General features: G+C 38.2%; 1 protein-coding gene and 1 non-coding gene across 2 annotated transcripts in view; both read left to right on the top strand.

Annotated features, from left to right (window-relative positions):
* LOC106869809 (ubiquitin-conjugating enzyme E2 Z) overlaps positions 1 to 17,298 on the top strand; it is a 20,748-nt gene extending 3,450 nt beyond the window's left edge. Inside the window, exons 2-7 of the mRNA XM_014915670.2 lie at positions 7,152 to 7,224; positions 7,870 to 8,057; positions 8,878 to 8,989; positions 10,930 to 11,042; positions 13,914 to 14,004; positions 15,265 to 17,298. Coding sequence (XP_014771156.1) covers positions 7,152 to 7,224; positions 7,870 to 8,057; positions 8,878 to 8,989; positions 10,930 to 11,042; positions 13,914 to 14,004; positions 15,265 to 15,423 — 736 coding nt within the window. The 3' untranslated portion in view covers positions 15,424 to 17,298. The remainder of the gene's footprint in view (positions 1 to 7,151; positions 7,225 to 7,869; positions 8,058 to 8,877; positions 8,990 to 10,929; positions 11,043 to 13,913; positions 14,005 to 15,264) is intronic.
* Positions 6,150 to 6,303, top strand: LOC128248197 (small nucleolar RNA SNORA79). The gene has a single exon (XR_008264495.1). It is a non-coding gene; the product is annotated as a small nucleolar RNA SNORA79 (small nucleolar RNA).
* Positions 17,299 to 19,226: the final 1,928 nt, after the last annotated feature.

Raw genomic sequence — 19,226 nt, forward strand, 5'->3', positions numbered from 1 at the left:
TTTTTTTTTTTTTTTTTTTTTTTTGTCTTGCTTAAATTTTAAAAAAATAATAAATTACGTCAACCATGAATGTGCCTCTTCGTGGTGGTCGAGATCTGTTTGAAACAGCTGCCAAATCTCAAATCACATCGTCCTCACTTCAGAATAGACAACTTGTTTAAATTTCAACAGGATTTCATAGCAAATTACTTGCCAAACAAGTACCACTTAAAAATGTGTGTATGAGGCAATAAGCACAAAAAAGAAGACAACAGAAGGGGGAATGCATATGTACGTAATGTGTAGATAGATAATAGAAAATGGACTGAACGACATTCTTGATCTCTGGTATCCTTTATTTGCATTCCTTCGTTACATGCTCCCAAGGATACATTCTGTCTCCACATCATTTTATTTCTCCTCCACACTCCTGTACCCACCCATATAACATGGTTTAGCACTGCCTCTAGGCCTCACCTCCCTTACCATTGACACTTTCTTTTTATTTCCTTCCTATAACTTAATTGCCCTTATCTTACTCAACTCTCCCCCATTGTCTCATCACTCTCTAACCCTCTCTCTCTACTCCTCACCCCAACACTACTTTTCATTTTCCCTCCTATTAGTCCTTCCCTAACAGTGTCTGTACCCTTACTAAACAATGAACCTGTGTAACTCCAATAAGAAATGCCTCAGATCTTGACGAACTGTCCACCCCTGCTGTCATGGTAGATAGACTGGTTTACCCTATCTCTGGGTCCACCTCTTTAACTTACCCAATTATCATTACTCTTCCTCTACTCCCACTCCAACACTAACTCCACTGTGACTCTCTCCATACCAGCTTCTCACAATAAATTTATCCCTTCCATCAAGGGGTGGCATTCTTTTGCTTTACAAGCTGCAAGGTGACCTCAACTGTGCAACTGACACAAAAAGCATCCAGCAGACTTTGTATGACATTAGTAAGCAATTTGAGCAATGACAATTGATGGCTTGAGAGAGCTCATTAGCCTTGTTGATGGCATGAGAGAGCTCATTAGCCTTGTTGATGGCAAGGCAACCCTAATAGTGCTGGTGTTATGATAGATGCAGCCAGTACACTCAGTAAAGTGGTTGGTGTTGGAAAGGGCATTCAGTCATGGAAACCATGCCAAGATTGAGGTGTGGCCCTCTGACTCATTTGAATCCTGTTGAACCATCCTGCCAGCATGGAAAACAGACATAAAAATGATGATGATGGTGTTGTGTAGCCCTAAATATTTAATAAAGCAATTAAAGTAATTCACATTATCATATAAACCATATATAATTGAAATTGATTTCTTCTGTGCATTTCACTTCTACTTATTGATTTTATTAGATTATTTATGTCTTTTTATGTTCCGAATTTAAATCTTGCCAAATCAGCTTTGTTTTTTGTCCTCTAACTTGCTTTAGAAATGAGATGTTTACAGACATTGTTTGGTTAAGAAGCTTGCTTTTGCAGTCATGCGGTCTTGGGTTCATTCCACAATTTGGCATCTCGTGCAAGTGTCTTCTACAATAGGCCCAGCTGACTAATACGTTGTGAATTTGGAAAATGGAAACTGTGTGGAAGCCCATCATATGTATGTGTGTGCCTCTGTCCCCACCTGCAGCTGACTGATAACTGGTGTTGGTTTGTTAACACCCCTGTAACTTTGCAGTTTAGCAAAAATGACCATAAGAATAAGTACCAGACTTAAAAAGAAGAAAAAGTACCAGGGTCAATTTGCTCAACTAAAACCCTTCTAGGTGGTGCCCTAGTATGGCCACAGTCTAATGACCAAAACAAGTAAAGAAATAAATAAAGAGAAAATACTGCGTTTGTATGTTTGCGTGTGTGTTATACTGAACTGTTTGGTTGTCCATCAAGCCCACATCAATTCTGATTGCACTGACCAAAGATACTCCAGCTGGTCTTTTTTAAGGCCATACCTGGGACTACAATATCTACTATGCCATGTAACTTTCCTCTTCTCCTTTTCAAGTCAGTAAAATTTGGTTTTAAAGGGTTGGACCCTGCTATTTCTAACAAGTTGAGTGACTGCATATGTTACATATGTTTGAACAAGCATATTGATGTGGAAAGTGAAAAATGGGTTTTTTTATTATTAATATATTTAAAGGTGAGCTACTATGACCACCATCGACACCACCACTACTGCCATCACTGCTTTAAATCCTCATTTTGTTTACATGTTTTGCTACAAAGACTTCCTTCCATCTTCTCACCACCTTTCTTTTCTGGGGGGGGGGTTCTATCTCCCCTCCCCTTCCTCTCTCTCTTCCCATCCCATGCTTCTCATTATTGAATATGTCATCATTTAATTTATTACAATCAATAATTGTGTGTGTATACGTGTGACAAGCAGTTGCCGTGTGGTCAGGCCGTCCGTCTGTTAACCAATTTCCTTGACCCGGTTTCATACTTAAATGAGAATCACTTCAGCTTATGCTAAATAATCTTTGAGACAGACACGAAAACCATATCTTATTTCCTTAATGTTTTTCTATCTGATCTGTCATTTCTTGCCCTCACCCTTTGTCTGTGTATTAAAGATGCACAGTGCTATTTACAAAGGGATTAATGTCAACATTCTGATAGGTAGAGAAATAATTGGTAACAGATTGTAGAGAGCTAAAATGGAGACGGGTCAGGGACAGGACGAGGTTTCTTTTAAATACCAGAATTGTTTTTGGTATTATATAGTAGTATCGTTCTTAAGCACATTGGTTCCATTGATGTGATGGTATAAGATAAGTGGTGTACGGAGAGATATTAGTTACATCTCATACCTGCTGAAGCAATGCCACTATTAAAAAAATCTTATCCGTTTGACACACTGCTTCTCTGTCGCTTTATCTCTCGCAATAACATACGCTTTTATTCTAGATCTGTATTAATAGCTGAAAAATTTCAAATCACTGGTGGTTGTCTATTTAAGGAAGTAATTTTTTATTACCTCTCTTCCTCCTTCCACAAAAGGACAATCATTATAAATGCAGACTTTTTAATCATTATTTTCATATACCTACAGTTACTGAATTACCAACATTTATGTTTTTCTATTTAAAAAAAAAAAATTTATACTGATTTTCTTTCATGCCAGAAAGGCTTAGGTTGGTTTTACAAATTTATCAGTTTGCATGAACTATTCAAACAACTGCTTCTTTCTTGGGCTAATTCACTGCTACTGTGAATTGGTGTGGAGGCAATGGTATGTATTCTTTCACTGAGTTATTTGAAGCAAGAAATGTAAAAAAAAGTTTCTAATACAGTCTTTGTTCATATCATCTACATCTGATGCCCTGCTTCTCTCTCTCTCCCACTATAATGACCTCTGCTCCTCGGACTGCCTGAGCTCATTCTGCCTCCACTCAAGGCATTCCTGAACCAGTCATTCCCCTCTACTCATCACTCTGTATTCCCCACCACCACAAAGCCACGCTCCAATCTTTCCTCCCTTCCCAGAACATTGGTCTTTTGGAATTCTTGCCATGCTCATGTTTATCTCACTGGTATTAAGTTACAAAGGTTAAAAAAGAAAATATTAATGACAGCTTCTTAGTCTAAGAGGGACTGTAAAGGCAATATATACTGTTCTTTCTTCCAGACCCAGCAAAAAGACCAAAAAATATTAATCTAGGTTTCTGTTTTTCTCAAGAGACATTAATCCACATGAGACTTACCATATTAAAATGTTTGCATTTCAACTGAAATTTCATCATTACATGTATACAGTCGTCTTTTAGTTGTGTTTCAAGCACCAGCTTAATATAGCCATAAGTAAATAATGGTATAGCTGCTTTACTAAAGCAGGCAAATTTTCTAATTAGTTTGACAGTTAATTGAAACTAATTACTTTGATAGTTAACTGAAACACATGTAGTTTGTCTGTTGTTAAAAATATGGTCTTGGAAAGGTACTCACTTTCATTGTTGTCATTTGCTCTGTCAATAAATCATCTCTTGGCTTTGTGCCTTGGCAGTCATGTGGAATAAGTGATCCCTTTGTTGGAAAATAGGTTAGGATTGATGACAGGAAGAGCATCTAGCAGTAAACCAGTACCTCAATAATAGACTTGTTTAACCATTTGTTTAGACGAGAGTGTAAGAGGAGGGAAATATTTTGACAATGTATTAAAATTTAAAAAATCAGTTCTGACCAATGAAAGCTCCTTTTATTATACAAGTTAGAAAAATTTTCTAAAGTCAGTTAATTTGAATCCCTGCAAGTCAGTAGTAACGTGAGTGGTCGTGACAGTCATGAGAGACACCATTAAGTCAAGGATTATGGATAAAATTTTGTTGTGGAAGAAAAATGATTAGCTAATAATGTACATGTGTGGGTGTTAGAATGTGCAGTGATTGTTTGCATTGAATAAAGGGAGAGAAAGAATTGCAGCAGCAGGTTGTGAATTACAGCAGTCAAATTGAATGATTAGTGTTTATAGAATCTAGGGTGCTGGTATATAAAGAATGTTTTAACCCAATAAATGCAGAGGTTTTTCAATAGTTAACCAAAAGTTGGGATAATTGCAGCAGATGACGTAAAGAATTCAATGGCATTCCCTACACTTTCCCAGTGTTGAAAGCTGTAGTTTTAGTCCATTATACAATAACAATTTAATTTCTTCACCTTTGTTCCCAATGGTGACAGTGGAGTCGCAGTATCTTCTACAGTTAAAATTTTGCAGGTTAATATATATTTCTGACTTGTATCATTTCATTTTATTGACCTCACTTTTTAAAGGTGTTATCTAAATCACCCTCTCTAGCCTTGTACAGCTTGCATTTAAAACTCTTAAAACTTCCACAATGTCTGATCTGTCCTGGTGACCACAACATATATCATCATCATCGTCGTCGTCGTTTAACGTCCGCTTTCCATGCTAGCATGGGTTGGACGATTTGACTGAGGACTGGTGAATCGGATGGCTACACCAAGCTCCAATCTGATTTGGCAGAGTTTCTACAGCTGGATGCCCCTCCTAACGCCAACCACTCCGAGAGTGTAGTGGCAACATATATAACAGCTAAAACTATCTCTCACTTCATGGCCTTGAATACTTTAACCCTAATTAATTACTGGCTACTCATAGAATACTGTCACTGTGTCTTTCAAGCCTGTACTGCATATCTGAGACACTGCTGCTGCTACTTCTACTACACGCACGCATCCTAGACAGCTGGACCATTACCTTATTGACAAAAGAAAACGCATTCCCCAATACCTTCTGACCTCTGACCCACAAATATACTCTCTTTCCCCTCTTTGTGTCTTCAGTTGCTATGTCAGTAGCATCTACTTTCTTAAACTTATCAGCAGCTTACCTTTTCCCCAAGGCCTACCAAACAAACATCTCTCTTCCTTTTTATCACCCATTAATGTTTCAACTCCCAGGCTCCACATTCACCACTTTGCTTGTGTCCCCCTACCGTTCCTCAGACTTTCAGTACTCTGGAATCCCCTTCTCCATCTATTTCTTTTTTCTTCAGATGTTCAATCTGTACATTAAGCATATTGGTCTAACCAGTCTTGGATTGCCTGCAAAGGTCAGGAGTAAACCATTTAAATCAACATTCATATCAATGAAACAAATGCTTTTTCTTCTAGTTTCCGTTTTTTACCTTAGATGATCAGTTCACCTCTATTGTACCACCACTTCTGAGTGACTCTTTATCTCCCTCTTTTTCAAGTCACCATTGAGTAACCCATGACCCAACAGTCCATCTCTGCCAATGCCAAAATTCATCAATCCATTTTTGATTTTAATATCTTTGAAAAGGTTTGTTCCAGCAAAGTTGACCTGGGGTTAAACAACAATAACCTCTTTGAATTCATTGAAGTCCACCATTATCATCCCAATCCTGGTTTTGTTGTGTTTCATTCTTTTTCAGCTCTACTGTTTGAAGTCTTAGAACCATTAATACCATTAATAGCCACAGCCATGGAATACTGCCACTGCTTCTCCCAAATCCACGTTCTTTTTTGCCAAAGTCCTCTCTTCACCTTTTACTCTTTATCTGTTCTTCACACTTTAGCTATCACCTCTTTCTATTAATATTCCATCCAGCCATACCAAGTCTACCCAGAGTTCACTCCCAACATTGTACAACTAATCATTATTTCTGCACTGTTAATTCGATGGCGTTCCCTACACTTTCCCAGTATTGAAAGCTGTAGTTTTAGTCCATCGTACAGTAACAAATTTAACTTCTTCACCTTTAACTGTCCTCAATGGTGACAGTGGGGTCACATTGTCTTCCACAGTTATAGTTTTGCAAGTTAATACATGTCTGTTTCAGTATGCAAGTTAATACATGTTGTTGTTGGCACTCCGTCGCTTACGACGTTGAAGGTTCCAATTGATCCGATCAACGGAACAGCCTGCTCTTGAAATTAACGTGCAAGTGGCTGAGCACTCCACAGACACGTGTACCCTTAACGTAGTTCTCGGGGATATTCAGCGTGACACAGTGTGACAAGGCTGGCCCTTTGAATTACAGGCACAACAGAAACAGGAAGTAAGAGTGAGAGAAAGTTGTGGTGAAAGAGTACAGCAGGGTTCGCCACCATCCCCTGCCGGAGCCTTGTGGAGCTTTAGGTGTTTTCGCTCAATAAACACTCACAACGCCCAGTCTGAGAATCGAAACCGCAATCCTATGACCGTAAGTCCGCTGCCCTAACCACTGCGCCATTGTGCCTCCACACAAATTAATACATATGCAAGTTAATACATATGTCTGTTTCAGTATGTTTTGACTGAAGAACCTGATTAGCTGGGGGTAATTATTTCTCAGCTAGGCTGACTGGGCTCAGAAATGTGAACTGTCAAATGTAAACAATAAGTAATTTAATATTTGTACTGTTTCTTTATTGTTTCTTCTGCTAAACACGAGGGAAATCCTAAAGAAAATACTTTCCCTATGGGTCCTTATGGTTCAGAAATAGATTAACGAGCTGCCAAAGGTTTCATTCCTAGCCATGGGTCAACTTAACCAGTAAAATACTGGGCTCAATTGTCAATTTTAGAACTCTTCTGCATCAAAGAAAATAAAACCCTTGATCATAATCAATGAAAAATTAATATTTGTGCAATTTCATATAATAATAATAATGGATTTAATGTATTTTATCTTTGCAGAGATATTATGACAATATATAATGAACCACCTCCAGGAATGTGTATAGTTCCAGACAAAGAAGATATTACAGAAGTAAGTGTCACTTAGCTACTCCTTCATATCACATAGCTTTTGTTGTGGGTTTCCATTTGTCAAGAGATGTGCAGCAATTGTTCCACCTCTCTGCACTCTTGAGTCCATATCCAGTTGAGGTCAGTTTTGCCTATCTGAGTCTTTTAAAAAAACGTATCTGTCCAGAGCAGTGAATTGCATAGAATTGTTAGAGAGTCAGACACTATGCTTTGTAATATCTGTTTTAGCTCAAGTTCAAATTCCATCCGATCACTGAAAAACATGCTTAACCCTTTCGTTACTGTATTTATTTTGAGATGTTCTGTGTTTCTTTCAGTTACTTTAAATATAACAAAGAATTTAGTAAAATAACTTAGTTATCATTAAGCTAGTGTTAGGAACATTAATTGTGACTAAGGTTTGGTGGACGATTTTAATTCAAAACTTTTGTAAACAAGACATTTATACTCAGAGCCAGTTTCAACTGGGTTGATAACGAAAGAGTTAAGTCAAGAATTATAACCAACATATAGTAATATGAAAAAATCAATGGAAATACGGTTCTCTTGGCTCAATCAAAAGAGCAACTTTCACTGCACTACCATTTCTTTGTAAAATTAGTTCTACATTGTTCTTACCATTCTCTGTTTCTGCTTGCTTCCACAGATTCATGCATTAATTACTGGACCTTTTGATACGCCTTATGAAGGAGGTTTCTTCTACTTTCTAATTCGGTGTCCCCCAGATTACCCCATCAGACCTCCACGAGTAAAACTAATGACTACTGGTGATGGTCGAGTCCGTTTTAACCCTAACCTTTACAGAAGTGGTAAGGTGTGTTTAAGTATCATAGGGTAAGTAAAACTTTTTATTTTTTGAGTACTTGCAACACCAAACAGATTTCACTAACTTCCTTTACCTCATATCTCATGTCAATAAAATAATTATGATAAATACACTCTCTGCAGACCTGTAGGAAGAGCTGCCAGCAGACTTGTGCATAGTATTCTGTCACTAAACATTTTTTGATCAAACTGGAATGTCACAACTAATGTCCGTACTTTGTATCCTAACACCTATTATTTGCTTTGTCCTTTGCCAATGCACTCATTATTTTACTGAATCAGTTCATCTAACTATGAACAGATACTATGAGGAAGTACAGTTTGATAGATTTTATTAACCTGCATCATTGAACTCATCCTGCTATGAGCAAAATTGGAAGATTATCATTCTAAACTTACTTCAACTTCACTTGAGCCCTTTACTCTCTTTGGAGCATTGGCCATCAATGACTTTCCTCCACTGTTCTCAATTCTGGGCTGTTTTTTCTTTCTTTTTTGCTTTTCTCCAGTTAGATTCCTGCTTTTTCAACTCTGCCCCAGTATCCAGCTACTTTTAGGGATCTTCTTAAAGCTATAATATTTTTTATCATTATGGTTGAATTAAAGCAGTTTTATTATACTAAAATGGAAAAGCATTAACTACTAAACCACATGGGTCTTACCTCATGTCTCACTATTTCAGATTGATATTTTTATAGATGAAAACTCTTATTTTGTAAGTTGTGTAATTCCACAGAAGAGTTTCTCCCTCCCCACTCCCAACCATTATCCTTTACTCTTTTTATATAATAAATTAAAATTGTACCCTGCCATTTCTGCTTCTTTATAGGACCTGGAGCGGTCCATCCTGGAGTCCTGCCCAGTCTCTTTCCAGCATTCTGATATCCATCCAGTCTTTAATGAATGACAAACCATATCATAATGAGCCAGGTTTTGAGCAGGTACGTATGAATGTGTGTAAATGATACCTTGCTATAATTCTTCTCTCAAAACACCTGGAACATTTCAGCTCTAAACCTTTTCACGGAAGATAACTTTGAAATATATTCTTTAATGCACTTTATGTTACTTCTTAACTATCTCTCTGCTGCTTTCATCATCATCATCATCTAACGTCTGTTTTCCATGCTGGCATGGATTAGACAGTTTGACCAGAGCTGGTCAGCCATAGAGTTGCCAAAGGCGCCAATCATCTGGCTTGGTTTCTACAACTGGATGCTCTTCCTGATGGCAACCACTTTACAGCGTGTACTGAGTGTCTGTTACGTGTCATTTGCACAGGTGCCTTTTACATATCACCCAAGGAAATTAAAGACAAAAAAATTTCCATCTTATTTACTTTTTACATGAATTTTTATGTCCATTTTTCCATGCTAGCATGGGTTAGACAAGTACATTATTGGGTCAGTGCTTTTACAGCTTGATGCCTTTTCTGTCACTAACTCTTATCTTTTTTTAACAATAAATGAACATTTATTCCACTCATTTTTGAAGGTACATGCATATAATTCATTTTGTAATTAAAATTCCAATATTTTATAATATATGTATTTTAACACATACTGTATAAAAAAAGAATAGTGCTAAAGGTAGTGTCAGATAAAAACCTCTTTCCTATCAATAAAGTATATCATAAATATTACTGCTCAAATGTTATTTCAGTTATTATCAAACTATATTATACTTATTTACTAAAGCATTGTATTTCTTGTAAGTGAGCACCAGAAATTCATCATGTCACAAAATATTATTACTGACAGGGAAAATGTTTATGGCAGATAATGTACCACAAAAATAGGCCATGGAATTTCCACAGGGTCTGCTAATGTGAATAAAGATAAACTTTGGTTTAAAAAGGCTAATTCTGTTTCTGATCCAATGTACTATGACTCTTTCCAACCTTCATTGCTTAGTTCAATAATGTGATGCCTCTATAATTTCCTCTCCCCAATGTGTTTCCTTTACCTTTGTAGCAGTTTACTATGCCAGTCAGTGGAGGCGCAATGGCCCAGTGGTTGGGGCAGCGGACTCGCGGTCATAGGATCGTGGTTTCGATTCCCAGACCGGGCGTTGTGAGTGTTTATTGAGCGAAAACACTTAAAGCTCCACGAAGCTCCGGCAGGGGATGGTGGCGAACCCTGCTGTACTCTTTCACCACAACTTTCTCTCACTCTTACTTCCTGTTTCTGTTGTGCCTGTAATTCAAAGAGCCAGCTTTGTCACACTGTGTCACGCTGAATATCTCCGAGAACTACATTAAGAGTACACGTGTCTGTGGAGTGCTCAGCCACTTGCATGTTAATTTCACGAGCCGGCTGTTTTGTTGATCGGATCAACTGGAACCCTCGACATCAGAAGCGACAGAGTGCCAACACACACACACTATGCCAGTCATTGGGCATGACACCTTCCTCTAATTTTGGTGAGTGGCCTGTATCCTACCTCACCAGACATTTAATATCTTTCTTTAGAACCATAGTTTTTGTTCATACTGTTTGTTTTAATAAACTTTTGTTAATCTCTTAAGAGTTGCCTAATCTTTCTGTTACAGTGTATCTTTCATTAGGTTGTGCTTAGCTTTTCACATTAAAGCTGTATCTAACCCTTCTCTTTACGGCCATGCCTAGTTCTTTTCAGAAAGGCTGTGCCTAACCCCTCTTCTTAAACCTGTACCTAGCTCCTCTCATTAAGGCTATGTCCAGCCCCTCTCATTTGACCCTGATATGAACAACAAACCGAATCCTGTTTTGTTGTTTAATATTTGTGTTACTCTGTTTGTCTGGTGTAGCACTGTGACTTCTAATCATGTTATTTCTCCATATCTTTAGGTTTTAGAGACGATACACTTCCAGTGAATTGTTTCTATTTTTCTGTAAAACAGGAGCGTAACGTCGGTGATGCTAAACGATATAATGATGTGATACGGCACGAGTCTCTACGGGTTGCAGTTTGTGATATGTTGGAAGAACGATGTACCTGTCCACAAGCACTTCGGTATTGTTGTTGTTGTTATCATTATTATTGTTTATTTTCCCAAACACTTCTTTGACAGTGTGTGTATGGTGTATTATCATCATCATCATTAACAGTAGTAGCTGAAAGGAAGAGCTCTATTACTCTTTTACTTGTTTCAGTCATTTGACTGTGGCCATGCTGGAGCGCCACCTTTTGTTGAGCAAATCGACCCCAGGACTTATTCTTTGTAGGCCTAGTACTTATTCTATCGATCTCTTTTGCCAAACCGCTAAGTTACGGGGATGTAAACACACCAGCATCAGTTGTCAAGCGATGTTGGGGGGAGAAACATATACACACATGCACATATATATATACACACACACACATATACAACGGGATTCTTTCAGTTTCTGTCTTCCAAATCCACTCACAAGGCTTTGGTCGGCCTGAGGCAATAGTAGAAGACACTTGCCCAAGGTGCCACGCAGTGGGACTGAACCCGGAACTATGTGGTTCGTAAGTAAACTACTTACCACACAGCCACTCCTACATCTATTATATATTGATAAAGTATCAGTCAAAATGCTTTTTGCCCTTTACGTCCTGAGTTCAAATCCTACTGAGGATGGCTGCTTTTGTCTTTCCAGGGTCAATAAATAAAATATAATACCAGTCAAGTACTGGGGTTGATATAACTGACTGGGCTTGTGCCTATGTAGAAAAATCATCATCATTATGATTATTATTTTTGGGAGTGGGTTGGTAGAATCATCAGAGCATCAGAAAAAATGCTTTGTAGTATTTGTTCTGAGTTCAAATCCTGTTCTAGTCAACTTTATCTTTCATCTTCTTAGAATTGATGATATATAGTACCGATTAGGTACTAGGATCAGTGATATTGACTAACCCCCTCCACCAAAATTTCAGGCTTTGTGCCTATATTAAGGAGTCAAGTTCTATGTATGACAAGTTTTGATTTTCGGTTGTAGTGATTTCATTTACAACTCTAATTATCATCATCAATGTTTTTTATGCTGTGGTGGCTTACATGCCTCTGCTATGCAGCATGACATGACCTGTTTCATTCTTTTGTCATCTCATTTGTGAAACCCAGCATCATGAGATCCTACTTTACATGTTCCTTTATCTTTCCTATTAAACAGCTTTTTGTAATGTAGCACTCATTGTCCATTCACAACATATGTCCATAGTAGAGTAGTCATTTCTCTTGCACTTGTTATCTTTAATTGCAGCTGCTGTCAATATGGAAAGCAGAACATTACCAGAGTCATGAGTGTTGGTTAGAATGCCTCATATTTGTTCTGATTCTCTGCACCAAGGTTAGGATCTCTCATGGAATTTATCCAGGTTTCCATGTGGTATAAGTAACTCAAACTACAATACTCCCTCCTAAATAGGATGCCAGTCCATCACAGGTTTAACTTCCCAACTGTTGCTGGGACTTTTTTACAGCTAAGTGGACTGGGGCAACATGAAGTATAGTGTTTTGGTCAAGAACACAATGCACTGCCTAGTGCAGGAATTGAAACTACAATCTTACAATAGTGAATGCAACACCTTAACCAATAGGTCACTAGCCCTCATCCATCAAGGTTAGCTTTACCTTTGATATTTTAGGGATCAATAAAAAGAAAGTACCAATCTTGGTCAATGAATTAATGGAACTGTTAAAAAGTTTGGTAATGATGGTGTCTTGTGGTATTTGTCCCAGCTCTTAGCATTCTGACAGCAATGCCATCAACGACACTGGTGCCAAATTGTATTGGCTTAAAGTCAGCAACCTTTCCTTTGGATAAATATGGGTGGTAGGGAGAGATGAGATTTGTATGCATAGACTACTGCTAGTCTTTCTCAAAAACTCTTACCCTGACCTGCACATGTATGTCTATATGCATGATCAACATTGACCGACAGAAACCTTAGATAGTCAGTATGGTAGTAATATATTAGCACTGACTAAATTTGATTATAAGGTAAATATTAGACTTATATAATGTTAACCTACATGGAAGATAGAACTGTTTGCTTGTTAATGACATTGGTCAATACAGCAGAGACAACTGGTAGTGGTGGTGTAAATAGTGGTTGAAAAAGAGCCTTGTATGCCAAGACAGGGAAAGACCATGTTAGATAGAAAAATACACGGAGAGAAATGAAGTGATGTCTCAGGATGCTGGTCACCACAGTCGTGCAGCCACATAATTTAGGGGGATTAAAGATGTCAGTATTAAAAAAAAACTCACATAAAGAAGTACAAGATACCAAAACAGTATGTTGGCAGAATCATGACAGCATTGGATATAATTCCCACACTGTTTTTGTTTCGAATCTTGGCAGAACGATTATAGTGTTGGATGAAAGGCTTGCTGTATCTGTTCCATCATTTGGTATAGTGACAACACTGGTGCCACGCTGTGTCAGATCTAAAGTGGCAGCCTTTTTCTTGGACAGCATTGGTGATGTAGAGAGGGAAGACTTGCATGCATAAGTTGGCTGCCAGTCATCATCACCATTATCCAATGTCTTTTCTTCCATGCTGGCATGGATCAAATAGTTTGGCATGAGTAGACAAGCCAGAGGACGGTGCCAAGCTCCAATGTCTGCTTGGCATGGTTTCTACAACTGGATGCCCTTCCTAACACCAGCCACATCACAGAATGTACCAGTTCCTTTTTTTCATGGTACCAATCCAGTTTTCAACAAAAATCTTGTGCAGATACATGTCCACCTTGACCAGCAGGGGCTTGATATGAGACATCAACAACTTAGTTTGGTTTGTATTGAGGACAGATGGGTTCTAATTTGGGCGATATTCATTAAGTGACTATTCGCTAACTGCTATTTTTTTTACCTCAACTAATTCATGATTTACTTTCTTGTCTTCAGAGAAGTGATGGAAAAATCCTTCCCCACGTATTATGATTATTATGAATCTGTATGTAAAGCCAACCTCCTGAAGCAGGGGCAGACAATGCTGGTAAGTACTGCTGTTTTTACTGACACCAACCTGCAGCTCGTGCTGTCTCCTGTCTTTACTGCAACACCAGCCAGTCTAGGTTCATGATGACAATTAAAATAATGGACGTTAAAATAATGCAGAGCATAAAGGAAGCAGTGCTATTTAAGTACAGATACATTGGTCAATTACACCAACAGTAACCTTGATGGTGTTGTGTTAAGTTCTGTTGAAACATTACAATAGTGTGAAGTAAGCTAATCAAGCATTACAGAATATGGGTTCCCTTATACTTCACTGCAGGATATGATTTAACCCTTTAGTATTTAAACCGGCCATATCCAGCCAAAATGTTTAATCTGTTTTATGTTCAAACTGACCAGATCCAGGCTCTCACACCTACACTACAATGTTATTCTACATTAAGTACTTACACCATCAAGATCTTGAAGATATGAGATAATGCATGCTTAATTCAAATCAATGTGAATCAATAAGCATTATGTTTGATAGAATAATCTGAACACTAAAGAGTTAAGAGTGATTTAGTTGACATTTCTAACACATCCTACTGTCACAATAGACACTTTTTCATTACCTCACTTGTGCTTTGTTGCTTTGGTTATATTTAACCTCAAGTGAATCCTGGCTTAAGCAGATCTTTGATCAAAGATGTTCAAGCTGTGACAATCCCAGAATCTCTTTAACCCTATCGCATTTAAGCTGGTCGTATCCAACCAAAATATTCTACTTGTTTTATGTTTAAATTGGCCAGATCTAGCTTCTCACACCTACTCTACAATATCTTTGTGAAAATGAACAACTACATTATTGAAATCTCAAAGTTATGATATAATGTGTGATTAATTCAAAACGATGTGATTAAATAAGCAATACATTTGAGATAGTAATCCAGACGTTAAAGGGTTAACCAACATGTCCTTTTCTAAACTTATAGGAAGTAATTTGAGGAAGCTTTGGCTGCTATTTTTAGCAAGTCAGGTGACCATGTAGAGCGGTTATCATGGATAAACTACAGTCTGCAGGACTTACTGAATGGCATGCTAACAAAACATCACCTTGAATTATTTTTAGTAGTGTTGCCCACTTGTTGATGAGCCATGTCTCATGTGACCTGATTCTTGAAAAGAAGGCTGGTTATGCCTGGTATAGGGGTTTCCTTGATTTGTGGTGGTGGTAGTGGTGGCAATGATAGCTGTCGGAGATAAAGTGTGTAACCAATGTCTTAAGATTTGGTTTCTCTTCTGTTTACTTTCGCAGGATCCTTTCGGTGACAAACGAGGCTCATTTGACTACCAGTCCCTATTAAAGAGGCTCCATGCCATCAAGAAGAAACTAGAAGAGAAACAAATAGCATCGGATGAAGAAGGGTCATCAGACTCAGAAAGTGACATTGTGAATGACTCCAGTCAAAGCTGATGTTTGTCGCCCACTACAAGTGACTGGACAACCATCGATTGGAGGCAGTGGGGTGGGACACAGATGGACTACAATGATAAGTTGTGTTGCTGTTGGCTGCCAAAAGTACATCGATACTATGGCTACAGAACACCTCTCTCACTCTCTCTCTTTCTTTCTTTCTCCTCTCCTACCTTGATTCATTGTGATATGAGCTTCAGACAGTCTCAATGTATAAATCCGGTAAACCTCTTTTTTTAACCCTCCCACTTGTCCAGCCATACATACACACATGCATGTGCCTCCTGTTTCCTCTTTATCTTTCTTCATTGTCTTTTGCAGTGCGGAAACGGTAATGAGCAGGGAGCATTTGTTAAATCTGAAGACCTGAAGATCTACTTTCTGCTCTTTTCTAACTTAAAGCAATCGCCCTGCTGGTTTGTCCAGCTGTTGTTGCTTTATGTCTGTATATAAGGTTGGTGGAACAAACAGGAAAATATAGAACTCAATACATGAATATATTTTCAATTAATAGAAAAGTTACAAAAGTGACTCAAGGGTCAACGGTTTTGTGCATACCACTTACAAAAATTTGGTAAGTACTGGGTGCAAATCTCTTAGACCTTGTGTCATGTTTGTACTTCTCTGCTGATGTATGTTTGTGTGTGTGTGTGGATGTGGTTTTTATGTATGTATATGTGAGTTCTGGTTTTGTTTTAGAAACTTCTCACCAATACAAATTGTCTCCAGTCCAGAAGCAAGGCTCTCAGTGGAATCTTGACTGCATCAACTAGGTAGCCATGCATGGCTGTGCATGCAAACATATCGTTATGTGTGAAGTTGTGTATATATCTGTGTGTGTGTATGTTATTTTTTAAGCTGAAAGTCCTTCAGTAATTTTTGATATGCCAGTTTCGTGCGTAACACATAAAAATGAAAACTGTCCATTTTTAGAGTGTTGTTTCTAGCTAATAAAGAATATTCTGATAGATTCTGAAAAACATTGATTAGGCCCACACTGTAAACAGTGCACAAATTTGAATTCTAATATAAATGATCAATAAAAATAATATTAAGGCTGTAATAGTTAATTTAATTCCAAAAAAAGAAAATGTGTTTATGTATAGATTGCCTCAGTAATATATATATATATATATATATTTCTATATATATATATATTTGTCTAATTCATGCTAGCATGGAAAGACAGGTGTAAAAACAAACAAATGAATATATATATATATGTACAGTTGTACGTATTTTTGATTTGTACCATTGAACTGCAGCCATACTAGAACACTGTCCATGTTTGTGTAAGAGTGTATGTGTGTCTACACATGCAGATCTGTTAAGATGTAAGAAAATATATACATATATAAGTATCAAGTACTTGTGTGTACTTAAATGTATGCTTATTCTTATACATGTATGTACACACAGGAAAATTTACAACGTGCAAATTTTCCAGTTATATAATGTAACTTAAAGTGTGTATATACACAAGATATGCTGTATGTCAATGTAGAAATTGTGAGACAATGCAAAAGTTGTTGGTGACATAGGAAGTATCGGTGAGTATGATTATATTTGTGTGTTTGTGGTGCATGTGTATACACACACTTTGTATGTATATAGATATACACATAAATATATGCTGTTCACATATTTGTCTGCCAAAAGACTTCAGGTTGTCAACAGATTTCCTTCATATCTAGTAATATCTAGAATGAATAATAATACTAATAATGATTTTTTTTTTTGTTTATAATTATATAGTTCATTGTGTTATTTTATTTATTTTTTTTAATCGTTATTTTAAAAAAACAAATTCTGTTATTTTTTACTGGATATTCTGTATCTAAAACTATTTTCTTTATTAATAAACATTAAAGATATTGCTGTAGTTGTCTCCCTTACTACTTGAAACTTTATCTTTGATGAACAGTTTTCACTTTCTTTTCACCATATAATAATATCTAGTTATCTTTTTATCTTTTCTAGCAGGGATTAGACGAACAGAAATGGCCCAAACCACTTCAGATGACCCACCACCTCTGCTACAATCGCCACTACCTCGTCCAAGATGTCATCTCAGTAGGGGTTAGCCCCTTCCACTCTGACCTCTCCCAATATAGTCTTGAGATTTCTTTCCAAAATCTTTAGTGCAGAGTTCATTTCAAATCCCAGCCTGGTCAAGCTGTTCGTCTTGTACTTTATAAGCTGGTATTTCCACAACTTTGTGAAGCTGTAGATAGGCTGACTTCAAATCTGCTCTCATGGAAACCCAGTCTTCTGTCTCCACTCTCTCACAGTCTCTCTACCAGTATAACATACAACACAGTTGTTCATCTTCCAAAAATCCATCGATGGTTAAGCTTTATTCTTTCTTTATTGAACAACTGCCATCCGTGGCAGCACCCCATTCTTCACCTTTTCTTCCCAAGCCATTAAAATACCTTCCTCAATCCACTTTCCACATCCCTCCACCACACCTATCTTAAATAGCCCACATAACAACACCTTTTTGTTTTTCAACCCTGGAGGCTCACCCTTCTAGAACCACTTGATTCCATTGCTTGCCATCAAACATCATCATCATCATCATCATCGTTTAACGTCCGCTTTCCATGCTAGCATGGGTTGGACGATTTAACTGAGAACTGGTGAAACCCGATGGCTACACCAGGCTCCAATCTGATTTGGCAGAATTTCTACAGCTGGATGCCCTTCCTAACGCCAACCACTCAGAGAGTGTAGTGGGTGCTTTTACGTGTCACTGGCACGAAGGCCAGTCAGGCGGGACTGGCAACGGCCGTGCTCAAATTGGGTTATTTTATGTGCCACCCGCACAAGAGCCAGTCCAGGGGCACTGGCAACGATCTTGCTCGAAAGTCCTAGCACATGCTGCGGGCACAAGTGCCAGAAAGGCGACGCTGGGCACAGGTGCCAAACATAACATGGAAATTCATGTCTTCCATCTTATGAGGAACATCCACCCTTCCTTAGCTCACTTTGATAATTCTAGTTCTATCTCTTCTGCTGCACACTTACAGCACATCATGCCCTTCCAAACCCTACCATTTCCTCACTGACCAGAATGCCTCCCAGCCTGCTGATTACATCCCTCCTTATCACTTCTTAACATCAAATCCTTTAACAGTGATGGTTTATTACTATCACCTTGATCATCAACTCCACTGCCAGTACTTTACTTTGAACTTCTCTCCCATTAATTGCTCTTATACAGCTCATTCCACCCCAGCTATCCATAGGCCTTGCAATCACAAGGGCAGTTGTGCAGTTTATCTCAGCCAGCGTTCTCCTCAACCAGTACTAGTTGACAAAGCAGCTACTGGCACAGAAGCTCCTTTCCTGTTTCCCAGGCTGCAGTGAATCACTTTCTGACCAGCCTGGTCGCCAGTAACAGATCAATTCTGAACAGCCTGCACAGATGATTTGCTTATAGTGATCAAATGTTTATGTTGCACACTAGCTCATTCACCATCATCATCGTCGTTTAACATCCACTTTCTATGCTGGCATGGGTTGGACGGTTTGACTGAGGACTGGCAAGCCAGAAGGCTGTGCCAGGCTCCATTCTGATCTGGCAAGGTTTCTACAGCTGGATGCTCTTCCTAATGCCAACCACTCTGAGAGTGTAGTGGGTACTTTTTACATGTCACTGGCACGGGGGCCAGTCAGGCGGTATTGGCATCAATCGCACTTGAATGGTGCTTTTTACGTGTCCCTTGTATGGAAGTCAGTCAGATAGCACTGGCAACAACCCATGCTCTAATGGTGCTTTTTATGTGCCACAAGCATGG

This window comes from Octopus bimaculoides, chromosome 6 (assembly GCF_001194135.2).
Source record: "Octopus bimaculoides isolate UCB-OBI-ISO-001 chromosome 6, ASM119413v2, whole genome shotgun sequence".
In the NCBI taxonomy this organism is placed as follows: domain Eukaryota; kingdom Metazoa; phylum Mollusca; class Cephalopoda; order Octopoda; family Octopodidae; genus Octopus; species Octopus bimaculoides.